The sequence below is a fragment of the Mytilus edulis genome, chromosome 1 (assembly GCF_963676685.1).
Source record: "Mytilus edulis chromosome 1, xbMytEdul2.2, whole genome shotgun sequence".
NCBI classification, from domain to species: Eukaryota; Metazoa; Mollusca; class Bivalvia; order Mytilida; family Mytilidae; genus Mytilus; species Mytilus edulis.
In genome coordinates this window covers 108,469,162-108,488,605 of record NC_092344.1, presented here as the reverse complement: position 1 = coordinate 108,488,605, position 19,444 = coordinate 108,469,162, and the positions used below count along the sequence as shown (strand labels likewise).

At 30.1% G+C, this 19,444-nt stretch overlaps 2 protein-coding genes and 1 long non-coding RNA gene across 4 annotated transcripts in view; 2 read left to right on the top strand and 1 right to left on the bottom strand.

Annotated features, from left to right (window-relative positions):
• LOC139517357 (plasminogen-like) overlaps positions 1-19,444 on the bottom strand; it is a 193,024-nt gene that overhangs the window by 29,360 nt on the left and 144,220 nt on the right. The window contains exon 1 of one of the 2 annotated variants that reach the window (XM_071308331.1): positions 2,028-2,278. The exons of the other annotated variant lie outside the window; for it this stretch is intronic. Coding sequence (XP_071164432.1) covers positions 2,028-2,238 — 211 coding nt within the window. The 5' untranslated portion in view covers positions 2,239-2,278. Of the gene's footprint in view, positions 1-2,027; positions 2,279-19,444 lie in introns of those variants that run through there. 2 annotated transcript variants of the gene reach the window in all.
• Positions 13,342-14,978, top strand: LOC139520415 (uncharacterized). Its single transcript, XR_011663883.1, has 3 exons — positions 13,342-13,471; positions 14,150-14,287; positions 14,874-14,978. It is a non-coding gene; the product is annotated as an uncharacterized lncRNA (long non-coding RNA).
• Positions 15,030-19,444, top strand: part of LOC139520724 (uncharacterized) — a 31,773-nt gene continuing 27,358 nt past the window's right edge. The window contains exons 1-6 of the mRNA XM_071313623.1: positions 15,030-15,035; positions 15,465-15,601; positions 15,976-16,097; positions 16,821-16,947; positions 17,418-17,536; positions 18,272-18,406. Coding sequence (XP_071169724.1) covers positions 15,030-15,035; positions 15,465-15,601; positions 15,976-16,097; positions 16,821-16,947; positions 17,418-17,536; positions 18,272-18,406 — 646 coding nt within the window. The remainder of the gene's footprint in view (positions 15,036-15,464; positions 15,602-15,975; positions 16,098-16,820; positions 16,948-17,417; positions 17,537-18,271; positions 18,407-19,444) is intronic.

Below are 19,444 nucleotides of genomic sequence, written 5' to 3'. Positions count from 1 at the left end.
GTACAGGGCCATTACAGAAAAACAGGGCAATTACAGAAAAAACAGGGCCATTACAGAAAAACAGGGCCATTACAGAGAAAAAAACAGGGCCATTACAGAAAAACAGGGCCATTACAGAAAATATATAATTTTTATAGCGAATCCTATGATAGTTTTCCATAGATTCACCTGCAAGTTACCTGTCGATTTAAACTTTTGGCAGTTCTATTGTCCCATTGAACAAATACAACAGGTATTGTTCTCTGTATAGTTTATTCACCAGGACCTTTAAATTTCTTCTAGGAGAAATCTATCACTCATTGATTAATTTACCTGAACAAAATATTGAACTGTCAATGATGAAAAATTACTTATACCAATACTAAGAAAGGACTCACAAAACTGCATGTGGTGTTGTATTTATTCAATACCAAAAACTCGTTTTTAATGTGTTCAATATTAATAATGATTTAAAAATTAAAAGTTGATTTCTGATCAAATATTCAATAAATATTTTTGTGTGTTTGATAAATAAAAACTTGAATATTATTATTTTTAAATTAAAGTCTTCATAAACATAGTCTATAAATTAACAAAAAAAAAAAAACATGCAAATTCATTGGAAAATACTAAAAAATGTGTCTAAAATAAACTTTTTATTATTAAATCAGATTTTATATTGAACAGATTGAAAATATATTAATGATATATTGAATAAATACAATATTGCATACAGTTTATGTGAGTTTATAGAAGTATTTCAATAAAAAAACAGATAATTTTTTGGTCAGGTAAATTAATCAATGAGTGATATATTTCTCCTAGAAGAAATTTAAAGGTCCTGGTGAATAAACTATACAGAGAACAATACCTGTTGTATTTGTAAGATGGGACAATAGAACTTACAAAAGTTTAAATCGACAGGTAACTTGCAGGTGAATCTATGGAAAACTATCATAGGGTTCGCAATAATAAACAGTCACTTTTGGTAATAAGGCATTTAGTTGGTTAATAATACATGTTTAAATTGTTCTATGCCACGAGGTATAAATAAAGGCAACAATAGTATAACCATCGTGACTCGTACAGTTGTTGCCGAACGTTCATCGTTGCATCGCGAATAGAGGTGGCTAGATAGACCGTCCTACTAGGCTAATATTTTCATCAAAGACTAATAGAATAACTTTATAGTTAAGTATTCAATGTTTATGAAAATACATGTTTTGCTCCTGATAGGATTGTTTATTATTTATATAACATTAACACCCTGTGACAGTTTTAAATACACAGGTCTGTCGATTACTTGTAAACTTCGAGAAACAACAATTCAGTGCACCTAAAACTTGAGTAAAATAATTGGTTGGCTCTTGGCACAAAATGTGAAATTGTCGTTTGTGGTATGTTTTTGTTTGAAATACATTATGCAAAGGAGAAACCCGTTGTTTCATTCGCAAACATTTTATAGTAAATTTGAACTAAAAATTTCGGCAATGTATCCCCGATCAATGACCAATCTCCTAAGTATATTCATTTGAAATTTTTATTTCAATTTATAAAAAAATATAATTACAAGAATGTGTCCCGAGTACACGGATGCCCCATCCGCACTATCATTTTCTATGTTCAGTTGACCGTGAAAATGGGGGAAGTGGGAGGAGTTTCTCTAATTTGGTATTAAAATTAGAAACAAACATATCATAGGAAACATGTGTATAAGTTTCAAGTTAATTAGACTTCAACTTCATCAAAAACTACCTCGACCAAAAACTTTAACCTTAAACTTTAACATGAAGCATGACAGTCGATCGGACGCATGGACGAACGAACGAATGGACGAACGGACGAACGGAAAACAGAAAACATAATGCCCATAAATGATGCATACAAATAGTGAATGAAGAATTCCAAAATCACATAACAAATAGGAATTAATAATTGTATTTCTATTGCTTTTTATAATAACCTTTTTTTGATATTTTGCAATGTGAAGTTAAAACATCGGTCTTCTACAGAGAGAATCAATGTTGATGTACATGTTCAAAATTTACCTTTTTGTAGAATCAGAACTGCATCTTGAGATAAAGTACTGTTTGCAGAAGTAGGCTGAGATTGACGATACAACCCACACATCATTGTTGTAGTATTGAGAACTGCCGTTACACAGGTAGAGCTTATTCCACACAAAGAGGCGCAACGTATACTACTCTTTGTATATTCGACGCCTATCAAATATTCATTTCCAGGGGGTAGGCCTGGCATAACATTGAAATAATCTTCGTGATGTAGAGAATTGACCAACATCATAAGTGTCAGAGTATAGATGACTTGTAGTACAATGGTTTTCACCATTATGATAAGACAAAAGTTTCGGAAATGATTAAAATATCAGAACAAGAATATTTGTATGTGCGTCTTTATGTCATCGATACTATAGAAAGTAAACTCATCAAAGATACTTATACTTAACGATTTGTTATAATGACAGTGTACGTGCGAAGTTACAAATATTTGCCGATTGTGTTCTTGAAAAGATATGACAAAGAAAAAATACGAGCCTACTAATCATATGCAGCTTCTTAGTAATCATCTACAACAAGAATTAAAACCGGGGCCTCGTTTTCTAACAAAGTATATCTATATTTTAATTACTGTTTACAGTTTTTATATCCAAACAAGTAATTGTTTCCGAAGAAAAATCTATTTTTTTTTATCTTTACAAAAAAAAAATATATATTTGTTTCCTATAAATATTTTTTATCTTTTAAAAAAATAGATTTGTTTCCTATAAATATAACAGTGAATTTGTAGTCAAGATATCTTGAAACAAAAGCTTGGAATTGAATTATGTAAATAAACGGATTCTATTATAAAAGATATCCTAAATTTAAGTAGTGAATCATGAGGAATAAAACCTTCTTAATCTAAGTAGTGAATCATAAGGAATAAAAACTTCTAAATCAACTCTCAGGTCAAAGTCAGGGATTTTTCTAATCATCTATTCCGTCCAGTTATTATACAACACTTAAATGTTTTAGAGATTTTACAAAATCAGCATTTTTACAAATTAACATTAAAATATATACGAAAAACAATTGAAACGTACCTAATCCAAAATATCACAAGTCATATGCCTTACTTAAACTTATCATGCATTATGTTTATTTGAGTTGATTTAAAGCGAGTGCTTGGGAAACATAAGACCAACTTATTAAGTTTTACTAAGTAAGGTTTCATCAGTCTATAGGACAGACATTGTTTTGGGTGATCATAAAAACACATTACGAATCGCTCTCTTCTTGTAAATTTTCAACTAGATTGGTGATAAAAAATATAATGAGAAAATATTAATTTTCGTAGTCTACTTCTAACCAGGTAAACAATGATATTCTTAGGAATATGACATATTTAATAACCTATTGCTAATTCATATCTTCATTTAGTTTATGGTCGGTTACAATATTGTGACTTAACGATATAATTATAAAGGAAAGTCGTCTATAGATTCAATATTATGATATTATTACGTGAGTATTTCTGTATTGGTCTGAGGCGAAGCCGAAGGCCAATACAGCTGACCGAGGACCAATAACAAGGCCAATACAGAAATACACGTAATAGTATCTTCATTAATTAACTACAGTGCTACAATATTTTTTTTAAATTTCATTTCAAAAGAGATAGATATTTTTACCTTGAAGTGGAACTATCCAAATCTCAGTTTGTTTCTTTTTATTAGATGCAATACATAATGATCTGGTGCTGTTTCCAGGTGTCTTCAGCATTTTCTCTTCTGATGAATTTCCCTTAGCCGTATTTGGCATAACTTTTTGGAATTTTGGATCCTCAATGCTCTTCAACTTTTAACTTGTTTGGCTTTATAAATATTTTGATATGAGCGTCACTGATGAGTCTTATGTATACGAAACGCGCGTCTGGCGTACTAAATTATAATCCTGGTACCTTTGATAACTATTTTACCTGATTTAATGAAATATGGAATAAAAAATATACATTCATGTTTTACTTTTGGAGTAAAATGAGGTCGAAATTTTAGATATTTACTCAAAATTAGGATTTTTAGACGTATTTTCCTTCGACAGAAATACATAACTTTATTTGTTTTAAAAGATGATAACAAGCTGTGTTTTGCTAAATTATTTGTAACTTCTGTTTCATACAAATGGCCTATAAATTTATGCATCTTATTTTTACAAATAACTCAGATTTATCAAATTTTCATGAATGTAGAAAAAAAACGTCAATTTTTCCTGTACATTTATCTTTTTTTTTAAATTGCAATATTTACGTTTTCAGGAAAATTGGTAAAACTATTCTTAAAAAAGAGGGGTCCATGAACTCGTTTTCAAGTTAAACACGTTTAAATATAATAATCAGTCGAAAAATGCACCTTTTCCCGATATGTCACAGTTTGACGTCGGAAAATAATATTTGACGTTAGCAATGCCATTACCTCCCCTGTAACTGTATCGTATGCCCTTAAGCACAGATTGATACTCCCCTATTATGGGAATGTCATTGTGTTTGGGGTGTGAGTTACGTGCATTGAAAACAAAAATCATTTATGAACACTTAAAACTAGTGTTACAATGATACACATTCTCAAAAAATAGAAGTGGTATACGGGGTTTATATCTTTCTAGCATTATAATAACAGCATGACTTCAAGTGCCAAAATCCATAATTAAGCAATTGTCGATATTGGTAAAAAGATATTACACTTTCACGGTTTTATGTCCATGGTCGTTTGTGATACTTTCAGTTATAAGCTTGGTATCTTTAATAAATTAAAGGCAACAAATAACGAGATAGCTCCCCCTCCTGGGAAAAATATACCCGTAAAGTTATGAATTTAGTTGTTTTAAATACTCAGGTAAATAACAGATTTTTTGCACAAATGAAATACAATTTCTTCACGCAAACGCAATGTTTGTCATTTTTAAATTCGCTCAAATTTAGGTCTGTAGGTAGTTTCGAAGTGATATATTTTAGTACATTATTTTTTTTAAATTACTAACACTAGTACTGATAATTAATTATCGGTTCTGTTTTGCAATTAACCTATTCCTACGTTCAAACCACTAGTTAAACAATCATGAACTGCAACTGTCATTTTGATGTGAACAGCTGTACACCTTTTTATTAAGCCAGGTTTAATCTGTTAAGTTTATGTTAAGGACGTTTTGCAGGTTTTTTTTTATCTGTATGTCTATAAAACTACCGAATAGTACTGAATTGACCATAAGCAACATTTCTGAACAATACTGAATTTACAATAAGAAAATATCGTTAAAGTACTATAGCTAAATTTGTAGTAATGAGCTGAAAATGAAAGTCGTGGTCATATTTGGTTTTCCAAATAGAAAGAGTTTCCCTGTTACTTTATAAAAATATGACATACATACGTAATTGATTAAATCCTTATCAAACATCTATATTTGTCTGATAGTAAAACGTCCTGTGTCAAATTGATTGGGCGATGTATATTTGTTGCTAAAATGATAATAAAAGGGGGCGTTTTTCTTTTTTACATTTTCTCTCAAGTTTTCCAAAAAAAAAAGCAAGAAACTTGGAGATCTTTATCTGATATCTTTCCCAAAATCCAAATATTGTATCGCTTACGTCTGACAGAATCATGCAATAAATCTATTATTTTTCAATTTTTGATTTACAAAATTAAGTGAATGAAAAAGTGGTCTGCATTTGGTAAAAGTTTGACCAAATTTCCAAACGATATGTTAAACAATTTGAGCGAAATCGAGGAATCTTTAAAACAAAAATAACATTATCTAATCTTCAGTTTGTATATAACACTGCGGCTTGTACAAGACTTATCATTCGTTAGGATCACGGACGTTTTGTTTTCATAAGACTCATTAGTGCCGTTCGAATCAACACAGTTTGAAGGCAGAATCATATACGAAGTTGAAACAAAAATTATGAAAATTAAATACGGTTTGTGCAATCGATGCTTAGTGTACAAAATACCCTTAATTTCAAGTAATTCACCATTTTATAAACAGAAATTTCAGAAAATGGTAAAATCAATGATTTACACGCCAACACTGAAGTGCTGACTACTGGGTTAGTGATACCCTGGAAATGAAACCTCCACAAACAGTGATCTTTAATCTGTATTTTTTTAAGCATACGAGAATTGATTGTTCTTTTGAAACATTTTATTCAATATATTGAAGTATTTTTAACAAAAAGTGATTATTACCATAATTGCATAGATTTGAGAGAAGGACTGCAATTAAAATATTCATAATAACAAATTATTTACTAGTGTTGTTTTTGTCATTGCTTAAACATGTTAAATTTATGACAATTGTGAGACCTGCTTTAACATGTAAAGAGTATATAATCATAAATACAATTTTTATTTTTTAAATTTCTTCATTCAAAGCTGTATTTCTGGTTCATCTTTCAATTACGAAAAAAAGGTCAAATCCAACAAAAAAGTGTAAAAAATTTATTTAAACTGTTTTTTTCTCCCTCAATTAATACAATAAAAAACATAGTAAATAGAAAATAGCGATTTAAATTGATTTTTAAAATCAAATATGGTAGGACGTTAATTTATTGTATCTATTATGGGGGAGGGTGTCTATTATATGCTTCAAAAATGGTATTTCAGAAGAACATCAGTCTTCGATACGGTACACATAAAAAAATTATGTAATTTATTTATTTCATTTTCAAGCTTAACAATTCAAATAATATTTCGCTGTATACTATCCTGTTGAAAGTGTGACGAGATTCCCTTTTTATTCACCCGCTACCAGTCAGCGACATCTGAAAATGTACGATCACTTATACATATGTTAATACGTTTTGGTTCACCAGCATGGAATATAAATCATGTTTTCTTTTCTCACCTTTTCCTATGAAGTGAATCGCCAATTAAAATGTCAAATATGTAAATTTCATTCAATACATTCATTGCCACATGGACAGCTGGAGATAATCTTTTTTTTTACACAGATATATGGTGGCTTACAATGGTATGGTGTTTACATATCACAATTGATACGTTATTCTCGTACTTGTTTACACTATACGGACTTCACATACAGGAGTGTGCTCCTTACGCAGAAACTGCTCCAACAAAGTTATGAGGAGGACAGATTAAAATTGAAACTCCGTAAATTTTATGGACACCATCACGAATTGGTGGATCCATACGATGTGTCTTTGATCAAACTAGCTTAGGACATTTTTACCACATAGTAGATTATGGTTTGTCATTACGTCGTCTAATCTTTTAATTACCAAACGTGACTTATTCCCGATTGTGACTGTTTTGCTGAGTGTGAATTCGCATTACTATAAGACGTGTTACGGTACTTTCCTTCCCTAATTCATGTATTTAGTTTTGATGTTATATTTGGAATTCTCATCGGATTTTGTCAAATGTCTTGGCGTCTTTTCTATTATTTTCATGTGTTATGGTAAAGAAAATTAATCACTGCCTTTATCTATTAGATTTGATTTTGTTCAATGTAATTTGTACGATGTTTTACGTTTGCAATTAGATTCAAAATAAACTGGACATTGTTATTAAATGTAATCTCAGTATTTTGTTCAAATATAATCTTAAATCAATCTTAATTCTATCTTATTTTTGAGAAATAGTTTTAGTCATTCAAATGTGACGTCATTTTTTGTGTGCTGTTTTAGAATTTCAAATGTGACGTAATTTTTGTGTCCGTATGTGACGTCACTTTTTTCACTTTTTGCGTTGAGGCCTTGAACAACTCGGGTATGTCTATTTTTTGTGTTGGTTTATGTAATGTATCCGGGTTTTGTTTTCTGTAATACTTCAGTTTTATCATGTATATCTTTTATATAGTCATTTTTTAAAATTTACTGTTTGCAAAAGCATAAATTGTTCTAAATAATAAGGATGTTTTTATCCAAAGCAGAAAACCCTAGCCGAATTTGGCACAACCTTTGTGAACTTTTGATCCTCAGTGCTGTACAGTTTTGTACTTGTTTTGACTATCGAACTTTTGTATCTAGGCGTCACTAGTAAATCTTGTGTGGACGAAACGAACTTCTGGCGTATTAAATTTTAAAAACTGGTGCTACAAAACTAGGTTCAACCCACCATTTTTTTCTTTTTTTAACAAATGTCCTGTACCAAGCCAGGAATATGGCCATTGTTATATTATAGTTCGTTTCTGTGTGTGTTACATTTTAACGTTGTTTCCGTTGTGTCGTTTGTTTTCTCTTATATTTGAGTGTGAATTCACATTACTATAAGACGTGTCACGGTACTTTTCTATCCAAAATTCATGTATTGATGTATTGATGTCATATTTGTTATTCTCATCGGATTTTGTCTAATACTTAGTCTTTTTCTGTGTGTGTTACATTTTAATGTTGTGTTGTTGTTATTTTTCTCTTATATTTAATGCGTTTCCCTCAATTAAAGTTTGTTACCCCGATTTGTTTTTTTGCCCATGGATTTACGAGTTTTGAACAGCGGTATACTACTGTTGCCTTTATTTACAACACTATGTTACGTATTTGTTTTCAACTGTTAGACATTAGTTCAAAAAATTGTTATTCATTATCCCAAATTAAATCTGTACAAATATGAATACATACATACATACAAAATTCTAAGGTGAATGGGATTTTTCGTATAAACACACCGATTGCGTCTTTCTATTTATTAGTTCTTCAGTTAGTATGTTGGTTTCAACACGGAACTACTTCAATGTATTACTGAATGGTCGCATTTATGTCATGGATTTTAAATTAATGATATTTTAGATACATGTAAATTTTAAATTCATTATTATTATTTTTATCGAAACTTTTCTGCTACCAAAAAAACCCCTAATAACTAATTTTAATATAAGTAGATGTGGTATGGTTCCCAATGAGACAACTATCCACCAAAGTTTAAATAAAGTGGATTCAATCAATTAAAGGCAACCTTATGACCTTTAACAATGAGATAAACCAATACCGTATAGTCGGCTATAGAAGACCCTGACATGAAAATAGGAATAAATTGAAAAAAAACCAAACCAACGGCCTTATTTATAACAAGTTTTTAATTTTATTTTAACTTATTTTTGTTTGGAAACGATTCATCGATTGTAGACAGATAATCGCAAATACAAAAAAAATAAAAAAAGCTTAACGAACATAGTATTGGAATTAAACGATTGTCATTAATCTTTGAAATATTAGAATGAAAATATAAACGAATAAAATTTTCACAATTTGTGTAAGGGAGCAAGGCTGTTCAAAACTTCTAATAAAAGGAACAATTTTGGGGCAAATCGAAAATAAAAAAAAACATTGTTTCTTTTTTCTTTTATATTACATAAAAACAATCAGAGAATCTTTCCTTTTGTTGATAAAAAACCGGATGATTTCATTTATTTTTGTTTACCGTTATTTGTTTTATGGTATTTTTCATATTGACATAGATCTAATAGTTATCAAAGGTACCAGGCGTATAATTTAATACACCAGACGCGTGTTTCGTCTACACAAGACTCACTAGTTACACTCAGATTAGAATAGTTAGATAGCTAAACAAAGAAAAAAGTTGAAGAACACTGATGACCCAAAATTCCTAAAGGTTGTGCCAAATACGATTCAGGTTATCTATGCCTGCAGTCGGAAACCCGGTTGAAATAGAACAAAAGAATCGAAGCTCTTTGTTAGAGAACGCAATACATGTGTACTGTATTGTTTACTATAGTGACAAACTTTTTAAAAGTTAATAGAAACAAACAAAATTTCAATTTTCTTCTCAATAACGAGGTGTTTTATTTTAAAAACACCATTTGCATAAGTTTTCAATTTGTCTAGTACATATTTAAGCAGAACAATTAGATTTCAACAGTCAGGATCCTACTTCGTCAAAATTATCTCCCCATTACGCCAGTTCATTTTCACAATCGTAGAAATGGAAGCCATTGTAGGGATGACGCGCTACCAATTTTGCTCTTGGAAACCGATAAATTTATCCACATTGCACCAATACGATCCTTATATGTCAGTTATATTTTAAAAGACAAATGTATCAGCTAGCTGATGAGCATTAGTTAATGATCTTGTCTGCATTGATTCAACTTAAGACTATTGTCTGATCGGTTGTCAGGTGGAATTTTTGAAAAATCATAAACATTTAAAAAAAATCTAATTAAATATTTCGTGGAAGGGCAGACTAGATTTTTTTAGTGGTTGAAGACTATAAACCATAGTTATCACTCACAAAAAATTAGAATTTTTCGAAGATATGCATTTTCATCATCCAACTTGTAAGACTGTCGTCAAGTACTTTCAGTAAAAAAATAGCTATTCGAACACACCTTCTCTGTTTTTGTGACTCATTAGATAGGTATTTCACTTGACCCATATATTTCATCTTTTAGTACTGTGATTTTTTTGTGTTATAAAGTCAACCTGTAGCTTTAATATATAAAAATGAAAGAATCTGAAGCGAGACGATGTATGAAATATTCTTACTTTGTACGATACCAAGACGAAATACTCAACTCAAACACGCCCTAACATAAAAAGGTGCTCTCGATTTTCTCTTTTCGATACAATTGTTACCTATTTTTTGGAATTTTTTCTTCAGTCACATAATGGAAGGGCAGACACGAAAATTACTGAACTAATAGATTGATATGTTTTCCGTCCGTGGTAATTTTTTCAAAAAAATCGAAGATTATGCATTTTCGTCATCCAACTTGAAAGATACCCATGTCGTCGACTTGACATCTAATTGTTCTGCTTAATTGTGTACTAGAAAAATTGAAAACTTATGCAAATGGTGTTTTTCAAATAAAACACCTCGTTATTGAGAAGAAAATTGCAGTTTTGTTTGTTTCTATTAACTTTTAAAAATTTTGTCACTATAGTAAACAATACAGTAAAACATTTATCGCCTTCTTCTTCGATTCTTTTGTTCTATTTCAACCTGGTTTCCTACTGTCAAGTCGACGACATGGGTATCTTTTAGTTTGATGAAGAAAATGCATAACCTCCGATTTTTTTGAAAAAATTAGCACGGACGGAAAACATATCAATCTATTAGTTCAAAAATTTGTCTGCCCTACTATTATGTGACTCAAGAAAAAAATCCAAAAAATGGGTAGCAATTGTATCGAAAAGAGAAAATCGAGTGCACCTTTTTATGTTAGGGCGTGTTTGAGTTGAATATTTTGTCTTGATATTGTACAAAGTAAGAATATTTCATACATCGCATCGCATCAAATTCTATCATTTTTATATATCAAAGCTACAGATTGACTTTACAACACAAAAAAATAACAGTACTAAAAGTTGAAATATATGGGTCAAGTGAAATACCTATCTAATGAGTCACAAAAACAGAGAAGGTGTGTTCGAATAGCTATTTTTTTACTGAAAGTACTTGACGACAGTCTTTCAAGTTGTATGATGAAAATGCATATCTTTGAAAAAATTTAATTTTTTGTGTGTGAAAACTAGGGTTTATAGTCTTTATACACTAAAAAAATCTAGTCTGCCCTTCCACGAAATTTTTAATTAGAATTTTTTAAAATTTTTATGAATTTTCGAAAATTCCCCCTGAAAACCGATCAGACAATAGTTTTAAGTTGAATCAATGCAGACAATATCATTAACTGATGCTCAATAGCCAGTTGATACATTTGTCTTTTAAAATACAACTGACATATAAGGATCGTAATGGTGCAATTTGGATAAATTTATCGGTTTCCAAGAGCAAAATTGGTAGCGCGTCATCTCTACAATGGCTTCCTTTTCTACAATTGTGAAAATGAACTGGCGTAATAGGGAGATAATTCTGACGAAGTAAAATCCTGACTACCTGGGATAAGAAAATCCTTAGTATTTCGAATAATTTATACTTTTGCAGTTAATTTATAAAAATGATCATGTCATAAATATTATTGTAGAGTCTAACGTAATGTCAAAGATAAGAGCTAAAAGTAGATTCCATTACTGGAGTTGTATCCGATTTGTTCCCTGGACACAAACTATCAAGGCTTGTATTTGGTCCAAATTATTGTTCAAACAAAGTTGCATAAGAACACTAAATGAGGTTACGAAACCCATGCCAAAAATACCGTTGTTCAAAATATCATAAGAATGATATTTTTGTCAGTATTTTCCCCGCCATTTACGTTGAGTTATGTTTTTTTGTACAGACATTCAAATTTATAAAGATAAGTTAGTTAAGTTATGGCCCGATATTTTCACAATTATCAAGTTCATTGTGTCAAGATGATAAAAAAAAATCAAGTTGATCAACGGACAAAAAATCAGTTCACATAGAGCGTTACATTTCTAACCACATAGCAAATATTAATCGAAATATAGGTGTAAGTTCACAAAATTGTCCGGATTTCAATTATATTTTGGCTGAATAAACGTTAATCTTAGGGTTTGACAAACTAAGATTGAAATCAAATTATATTTTCTTATAACAAACATGATTTTATTGACATATTTTCTGTATTTTTCTGGCCATAGTATTTGGTGGAAGCAAACCTGCCTTCATCGAATCTAGATAGACATAAAAAAATTGCGACATCATATGGTTTCGTAATGAAAAAAAAAAATCGAAACACAATCGCTCAATCATACATGTTCAACGAAGAGACCCGTTTCAAAGCGAGTATATCTTTTTTGCTATGATTCAAAATGAAAATGGTCTAGACATCTAATTGAAATTTTCAGCTGAAAGAAGGGATCATATTAGGACCTTATCGACACCTTAATATAGCTGTATCATGTATTTTGAGTTGAAATTTAAAAAGAAATGTTAGGAAAGCAATATTATCATATTTCACATCATAATGTTAATGAAAATTAACCCTTATTTAGACTTTATGCACCAGAAACATTCAATTAGTTAAAAACAGTTGAATACCATTGATGTTCACATGAATAAAGAAATCATTGTGAGATTAAAATTATTTTCCTTTTACCTCAGAACATTGACGAACGGTGAATATGCCATTCTGTGCTAATATTAATCGACATTAGCTTCCGACTGAAGAGTTTTATTAACAAATAATTTAAAGCTGACAGTAGACCTAAGCGTCTTTTCTCGTATATCATTCCATTGGGTTGCTGACACATTCACGCATACCTTCATCTTCAATTATCAGTACATAATTTACATATTAAGAAGTAGTATTAAACATAAATAAAAGTATGCAAAAAACGTTAAAAACGACAGAAACCATCTTTTTAAAACATAGTTGTGTAACATTTATTAAAGGATTCACTGAGGGATTCATAAAGTTTGGCAATGGCGATGTGGAGATAATTAAGAAACCAATACCGGACGGAAAGTTTACGGGTGATTCCATGATATGGCATTTCTGTTGTAGAGAGGATGGGAGTTGGAAAGATCCAGTATATCTCCCGACTAAAGAACCATTCACATTATTTCCTACAGATAGTGAATGTCAAGAGGTCAAAGGTTACTTTATTGATTGTTTCTCAGAATCTTTTTATAATATTAGTATATGACTTTTATATATGTCATTTAGATGAAATATGTTCCGATTTGGTAGAGGTAGTAGTGGTGCTTATTCTTTGCGTTTTTGCATTATATAATTGTGTAATCTTGTTTGGCTTTTGTTAAATTGTTGGTAGAAATTTAAAATATCGTATAAGGAATGCACTAGTTTACATTTGCTTAAACGAATAAAAAACTACTTTTACAGAGCATAAACGGATCATGTATGTTAGACCACTCTGATTATAACCAAATGCTTTTTTTTTTAATTGCATCATCAAGTTTTACTAACATGCATTGTTGTACGTGCAAATGGTAAAGGAAGGTGTATAATTTCGACCACACATTCATTTTATTAAAAAATGAATCTTATAGGGTAAACAAATACAATCCGGTTTACACCTGTAACGAAGGTAGGTGATGTTTAATGTTTCAACGAGCAACATAATGTTAAAAGAAGAAAATTTTACAAACAAACAGCTTTTTGCCACTATTTGAATGTCAAAATTTCGCAGTCCCTCAAGTATAGCAAAGTGTAGCAACACACGATTTGTCATCTTTCTAGTTTGAATTTATTTTTGTTTGTTTAACAATGTGTGCTTGTTTGTGATTTTTTATATATTAATTCTTCAATTTAAGATATGAAAGCAGAAAAGCAATGGTTCATGCTGAAGGGTAGCAGCAGAGTCCTAATTGCTGGGCTAGCACCTAATTCCCGAATAGCAAGGAAAACGTCCGTTTTTATCAATGTTTGCTACTACTGGCCAATTAATTACGGTATGCTTTTATATCTTTAGTTCTGTATATAAAAATAGTGTTTTCTTTTAATAAGAATGCAACAAAGTTAAGATAATGACAGAAATAAAGATATAGAAAATTATAGTACTACTCATAACCTTTATGTTTTGCATTTTGTTACTTACTTTTGTTTTTCCATACTATCAAATATATGATAAGTATGGTTAATGAAAATATTCATTTATATAAACATAAAAATAGTTGATGATACAGCCTTTATCAAAAATTGATGACACAACCTTTAGTAATAGTTAATGATACATCCTTTATTAATAGTTAATGATACATCCTTTATTAAAAGTTAATGATACAGCCTTTATTCATAGGATGGTGCCATGTCTATTTTACAAAAATATACATTGTTCATTTAAATTGTTCAATAAAAAGAACAGAAACGAACAAGTTTCTTAAAACAAAAACAATACCAAAATAACCACAACAACACTAAAATAACCCCTATAACATCATGTCAAAAAAGACAGGTGATATAATGGGCGTGAAAATTACTGACTTATAATACAGATATAGTCATATGACGGGTTTAATCATTTATATCACATTTTAGATTGCGGTGGCATATTCACGATTTCAGAGAAGAACCCGAAGGCCATCATAAGTTCTCCAAACTTTCCACAAGCTTGTAATTTTAAGCAACAATGTAGCTGGACAATAAAGATAAAACTTTTAACTTACACAACTGTAGAAAATTATGAGAACTATGATGACAGTTTAGTATTAAGTTAATTGTATATCATAACATACATACGTAAAAAGGTATGTTTAACAGTAGTAATTATTGTACATACTAGCAGTTATTTCACGTGATATTGAATTGACTCTAAGAGAACTCCAAGTACACGTTCGTTTGTATGTGAAATTTCTGAATTGTCTAACAATTATAACATGCTTATATCAAATAATTGAAAACATTCTTTTCACAAAAATACCGATTTTTTTCTCAACCATCCACCTGGATAAAAAGGAGTAGCATTGTCAGAATTGTTCATATTGGTTTATATTTGAAAAAAAAAAAAGAAAAGATGAACTGTGTACCTACAAGAGGTAAGCTGCAGAGCTCAATGATAAACATGTTTAATAAACCGTTCTATAGCAAATAAACTGTAAGTAGAATGGGTTAACATATTTTTACTTTCAGAGTCCTGAAAATACCAAATTGAAGCTGGCATTTGATAAATTTGACATTGAGTCCACTTTTGATAGTGAAAGTTCATTTCCCATATGCGAGGATTCATTAGAAGTACGGTTTACACTACCAGGTCATCCAGGAGTCAAGTAAATATTGTTTTTAGCAAAATGTGTTTTTTTATTGTGTTTTGTTTTGTATGAGACGTTTTATTTTATGCGAAATGTTTTGGACTACATTTGAATCACTTCTTACAGAAATTAAATAGATTAAACATTTTGATACAAAAAGCAAAATGTTAACATAAAGTTATGTTTACTCAACCAACTTGTGCAGTAAATCTCAAAATAGTTTTTCTTCTTACATTTTGTTTCCGTGTTAGCAAGTTAATTCTGATATATAATAAAATCCGGAAGTCTACTGTCTTGTTGAAAATGAGATCGAACAATATTGGAAGCAACGTATATTTGAATAACGCATCCATAAATAAAGATACAATTTATTTTGCGAAAATGTTTTGTAGCTATTGTGGACGAAGGTTTAGCTCTGTTATTATCTCAGAAGTTAATTATATTGGTCTAACATTATCTTCCGGGTTAACAGGAACAGGAAATGGTTTTAAAGCTTCTGTGTCATTGATTACTGGTAAGTATATTCTATATTTTGCATTTAAATATCGATTAGATTTAAAATAGATTTCGGTCCCTGATAATGATGAATAAGTTGTTCATAAATAGAATAAAATTGAAGTACATTAGAACATGTTAAGAACATACTTAGTAAAATCTTTCAAAGGAACTAAAAAGATCTTAAACAAGTTTTGTTATGAAATGAAAGGCGAAATCCAATTTTTATATTATGATATAGTTTCATAGTCACAGCAAACAACGAGTTATGCCGTACAAATCGAATATGATAATAATAAGAATCTAGCAGCTATATCTATGTAAACATACATTATTAGAGAACAACACAACTAACCAAATTAAATCAATCAAACTGACACATGAAATTAATTGTCTTGAATTACAAGGAATAAATATCTAAAAAGGACATCGCTAATACGTCATACACCGCTATCGCAATGCAATTTTTTCTTCCCTTGAATGCGGTATGCAAGTCAACTCGTTGTACGATAATTAAAACCTAATATGAACATTATTACAATATGTTACAATTTATGCATATGAACATTTTTAGATCTACAAAATATCCCAAACTTCTAACTTTATCAGACAAGTGTCAATTAACACACACAGCTTTTGAAATAGTTAAACTACTCATGGCAGAACGACATAGGCCGGATGGAAACTTACGAAGATCTTTACAAAGACATGATTTTTAATCATCCTCTCTTTCTTATAACAGACGAAGACATGTGCTACACTGGTAAAGGCGATGATTACCGCGGCACTGTCAATGTCACAAGAACGTTTGAATCATGTTTACCTTGGACAAGAGTACAAAACTGTCCTCATCACGCATTTGATTCTGGGTAATACTCTATGTTTCGGTCGTCCATTATAAGTAACACTAAATCTAATCTCTTTTAACCAATTTCCCATACATTCTCTTTAAATTATAAAATTGGAAAATGGCATTGATAACCAATCTTCTTATACCTTTAAGTTTTTTTTTCTTGAACAAATCATGAAGATTCATGTTTTGATTCTTGTAAACGTATTGGTACTTTGTTTAGTTTTCACTGTCGTTTAAAGACTAATTTTGTTTAGTAGACTTGCTAATTTGAAAACTCAATTGAAAAAATTAAATTTTCATTGTTTAGTTTTGCACATATTGCGCTTTGTTAAAACTGTAATATATAAGAATTACAGAATAGCTTTTGATTTCTTATTATTTTGTATCTAATTTTTCTATATCCTAAATATTGTTCTTGAAGTGTATATGTATTCACCAACACATAATGAGTGTTAATTACTTATGTACTTCTTATATTATATTTAGTGATTTGGACGATGATTTAGTTGACAATTACTGTAGAAATCCAGGAAGTGGAACAAAACCATGGTGTTATACTCACTATGAAGATTGTAACAGAAATTATTGTGATCCATGTAGTTTAGGTAACATCCATAAACATAAATAGATGAAGAAAAAAAAATGGGGAAAACAAAATCGTTTTCGACTTTTAAAAGCATAATCAAATCAACTATGAGGAATCTGATGTTACATGGTTAAAAGATGGTCTTTTTGACTTATTTCAACTGAAATCATAGAAATTATTATGAAATTTGAAATCAATGATTATCTTGTGTAAAGAGGAAACAAATATATATTATAGAGCAGAAAGATGCATTATGTAAAATTTAATCGTGGTTGAGAAAGTGCAGTTAATTATTTAATTTAAGTATGGCGTTTATCAGAAGTTTTAATCATTTCAATACTGTAAATATTAAAAACAATATATGAATAGATGAGACTTTATAGAAATAAAGTTTTGACAAAATAATTTCGGACTATAAATGGCTAAAATAATCGGTCTATTTTTTTCTTGAAATAAACAATTTGATACAGCAATACATCTGTTTGTTAGAATATTCATTTAAATGAACAAAAAACTAATGGTATTTTTTAGAGACATTGATATTTTTTACATTTGAAGTAAATGTTTCCACACTTTTAAACAAGTTTAAACATTTTGTAATATGAAAAGAGTTTAATCAGAAAAAATGTAATTCTAAAAAGGAATAGTAGTGATATCTCCACGACTATAAGATGTTTAGAAGTAGTATTCATTAGTTCAAGATGAGTGTTTTGCTATAAGCTATGTAATCGATCTTGATTACATTTGTTCACAGAAAGTTGCTATGATTTGTTGGATGACTGTGCTATGCTTGTTGCTGAAGAATCAACATTTAATCAGAACAATGTAGAAGCTCAAAGAATATGTAGACAATCTTGTGGATTTTGTATGATGGGGAAACCAAAACCAGGTATATAATAATCATCAAAGTTATATTCAACTAATAGATTTATCATTATGTGTTCTCGTATTTCTCAAACAAATCTCATTCCTTTCCTTAAATATGTTGTGTGCACAGCTAAAATATATATTACGCACAAAATAATATATTGAGCGCACAAAATAATATATTGTGCGCACAAAATAATATATTGTGCGCACAACTTAAATATATTGTGCGCACAACGTAAACATATTGTGCGCACAATATAATATAATGTACGCACTAAAATAATGTGGTGTGCTCCCAAAATTAGGAAAACAGTTTTCACTTGACCATGACCTCATTTTACGTGTTCGTGTTATGTGTTCGTGGTTTAGACAAAATGTCAGATACCAAATACAATAGTTCTTCTATATTTGGTTGTATGGAACGATTTTAATGTCTAAATGTCCACTTCACAGGTGTCAACTGACCTTGACATCATTTTCAGGGTTAAGTGGTCCGGCAAAGTAAAATGTTTGTGTTTTGGTACATATTTCTGGGATACTATAAGCATGTAGTTAGATATATATTTGGGGTATGGAATGTTTGTATGGTGAAATTGTCTATCTTGCAATTATATTAATCTGAACTTGATTTTATATTCATGGTTCATTGGTCCATGTTATTGGATTCTTGTTTGGTCTGTTTTTCAGATACTATAAGGCATAAATTAACTGTATTTGTTTTATGGAATGATTGTAATGTATATATATTTGGCTGGTTGCTATCATCTGACCTTGACTTTGTTTTCATGGTTTATTGGTTAATGTTAAATATCTCAGAATTAGTCTATTTTTCAGATACGATGACCAAGGTATAGTTGAACTGTATTTAATGTACAAAAAAATTATAAGGCGCGCAAATCATATAAGGTTTGTTTCTCAGATACATTTGATTCTTCAATACAGCAAGAAAAAATCCCGCACCCAAATGCGTGCTTCAGCTGGCCTATAAACAAAAATATGGACTAGTTCAGTGATAATGGACGTCATACTAAACTTTATAGTTGTTTCTCGTTTCTCG